Consider the following 3271-nt stretch of genomic DNA (forward strand, 5'->3'; position numbering starts at 1 on the left):
AAATGATGACTCTAAAGGTAGATAGAAACAAGCCTATCTATAAAAATATCAGTAAAAAAGAAAGGAGAATATATTATAAATTTAGGGGTGGGAGGAGTATCCTGTGAATGACTCAAAATCCAGAATCAATGGAATAAAAGATTGACAGAAAACTACATAGCCATAAACCATGTAAAGAATTAAAAAGTAATGTATTAAAAGATGTTGGTGTCTTTGGATAATTTTCAAAATCATTTTACAAACTATACAGATAATGTCTCTACAAAGAATAAGAGTTAAGAAAAAAACTAATGTAGAAACATAAGTTGCTATCTTCTTAATGTTGTGTGTTTTTCTTCCTTCTAGGAGTCCACATTGTTATGGTAGGAAAATGGCTACTTGGGACATCCTCATAACAGGTTCTAACTCCAGTGTTAAACAGTTTGTTTCATTCTACCTCACTGGGATTCCTGGCTATGAGAATGTTAATCACTTTATTTCCATCCCTTTTTGTGTGTGCTACCTGATTGGAATAGTGGGCAACTGCACAATCCTTCACATCATCCACACAGATAAAAGTCTCCACGAGCCCATGTACTATTTCCTGGCCATGCTGTCCCTCACTGACATGGGCATGTCATTCTCCACCTTGCCCACAGTATTAAAAATCTTATGGTTTGATGCTAGGGAGATTGAAGTGAATGCTTGTGTGGCACAGATGTATTTTATTCATACTTTTTCTCTGATGGAGTCAGCTGTGCTTCTAGCCATGGCTTTTGACAGATATGTTGCCATTTGTGATCCTTTGAGGTATTGCAGCAAACTCACCCCACAACGCATTATTTATATAGGGGTCTTCATTATAATCAGATGCTCCATTGTCCTCCCTGTTATTCTTGTTCGTATTCCCACATTTCCCTTCTGTCACTCCCATGTTCTCTCCCACTCTTTCTGCTTACATCAAGAAGTCATCCAGTTGGCCTGTGCTGACATCTCTTTCAACATTTTATATGGCTTGTTTGTTGTTGCATTTTATTGGGGTGTAGATTCTCTAGGGATCTTGGTATCTTATGCTTTCATCCTCCATTCTGTGCTAGGCATTGCATCCCAGAGAGGGAAGCTCAAAGCCCTCAATACGTGTGCTTCCCACATTTGTGCTGTGCTCATTCTGTATGTGCCCATGATAGGGCTATCCTTAGTGCATCGCTTTGCAAAACACTCCTCCCCCATTGTCCACATAACTATGGCCAATATTTACCTGTTAGTTCCACCAGTACTTAACCCAGTCATTTATAGCATCAAGACAAAGCAGATTCGCCAAGGTTTCCTAAGGATATTAGCACCCAAAAGGGTTGGACTTGCTCATGATTAGAAGGGATAAGATCCTCTGTTATTTTGACTGTATCCATGACCTTCATTCTGAAGATAACCAGCTTGGAATTTTGGGGGGGCACATTTGGTATATAGTAAGTGCATGATAGTTAATAAATTCTACATATCTCTATAAGAAAAATATTGTAATTGTGTCTATCATTACTTCCCAGCTTTAAAGCATCTCAAAATCCTGATACAAAGAGGTTTAGTAAGAGGAAATTCATTTCAACCAAAACATTTATGGAGATATTTTTTGTTCAGGTTTGGAGAGAAGCCCAATCTTCCATGTTAAAACTAAGACTTACAGAAGTTAATATTGCAAAGGTAACAGAGGTAATATGTAGTAAACTGGGCATTGGTAACTAGGAACATTTTCCTTCAAATGAAACAAAGACCTTATTCTTCAGATTTTGAGCCAAATAATAATAAAATGGATATTTCAGTTTAGATATAGAATAAATAATGAGATTGCATTTCTTTGTCTGCTTTACTTCTGTTGGAATGAATGTCAGAAAAAACTTGGGCAATGAATGCATTGGGTTAGTTTTCACAAGACCAATCAACATTTCACACTCACAAGGCTGTATACTCATGCTGAGTATAAATATATCAAAACCCCTTGGTCAGTGTACACTCCTATGAGGAAAAATGTCTCCAGAACTTTAAACAAAATAGAGTAAGAGAGATGCCAAAAACTTCCCAAGACTCTTGCTGTCTCATCTAATTCCCTAGGAAAGAAGAGGAAACAAATTTCCAATATTGAAGCTTAAAGTGTACACTCTAATGGGACAATGGAAATGCATCGAAGTAATTAGAAAGAGAGTTCAAACAGGATCTAAACTAATTATTTTTCACTCTAGTACCATAAAGATAATGAAGCTCTGAATGCTGGTATTTTCTTGCATCTGCTGTCTGCTGTGTGTCTTCTTATCTTTTCTCAGTACCCGCTTTTTGTAACTGATGTATTTAGGAAAACTAAAGATGCAGTGATTAATCTGAAGTTTTCTTTCTTACACTTCTCTGAGGTAACCCCCAATTTTGAAAAAAAAAATTATGCCTGATTAATCAAAAAAATGGATATCAGATTTCTTGTAAGAAAACAATGAAGAAAAATGACATATTAAAAATTCAACACCTAAGGGGCACCTGGGTGGCTCAGTGGATTAGGCCTCTGCCTTCGGCTTGGGTCATGATCTCAGGGTCTTGGGATCGAGCCCCACATCGGGCTCTCTGCTCAGCAGGGAGCCTGCTTCCCTCTCTCTCTCTGCCTGCCTCTCTGCCTACTTGTGATCTATCTCTCTCTGTCAAATAAATAAGCAAATTTATATAAAAAAAAATTCAACACTTAATAAAATCCAGATAGTGATAGTCATGGTGATCCACACAGAGATGGAAAGTGATAGACATATATACATGTATATGAAATAGACATTTCTCTTTCAGATTAATTAAGAATTTGTTAGGAAACAGATGCCACACTCAAACTGAATAATTTCAAGAATTTGATAAAAGATTAGGAGTCATTGAAAATATGTTGGCAAGATTTAGGAAAATTAAGAAGGTTTATATTTATATCTGTATCTATACCTATATTTGTATTTATAGTATTCTGGATGAGAAGTTTGTTACCATCACTAGTCCCATTGAGGCAAAGGAAAAAGAATTTACCCAAACTTAGAAAAGGCATCGTGTGGAGAAGGACACTTGACATCCACTCCCTCTTTCTGTAGAGAGAGGCAGCCATTATGAGGGGTTGGTGGGCATCCAGAAGAGTTAACACCTCAACTGTATGTTCTTCTGTATTCCTGTTTTCAGCTTCCATCACTGACTAAGTCAAGCCAGAAGCCAGAGAGCGAAAGGAGCCATTCATGCAATCCATTATGGTCAGGACAGAAAGCAGAGTAGATTTGGGAAATAG

General features: G+C 37.2%; 1 protein-coding gene across 1 annotated transcript; it reads left to right on the forward strand.

Annotated features, from left to right (window-relative positions):
- Positions 1-370: 370 nt before the first annotated feature.
- Positions 371-1351, forward strand: LOC308350873 (olfactory receptor 51G1-like; the record flags this gene model as incomplete). The annotated part of the gene is made up of 1 exon (XM_080816337.1): positions 371-1351. The coding sequence occupies one exon, from the start codon at positions 371-373 to the stop codon at positions 1349-1351; it is 981 nt and encodes a 326-aa protein (XP_080672463.1).
- Between the last annotated feature and the right edge of the window lie 1920 nt (positions 1352-3271).

Source organism: Martes martes (assembly GCF_963455335.1).
Source record: "Martes martes genome assembly, chromosome: 10".
Taxonomy (NCBI): domain Eukaryota; kingdom Metazoa; phylum Chordata; class Mammalia; order Carnivora; family Mustelidae; genus Martes; species Martes martes.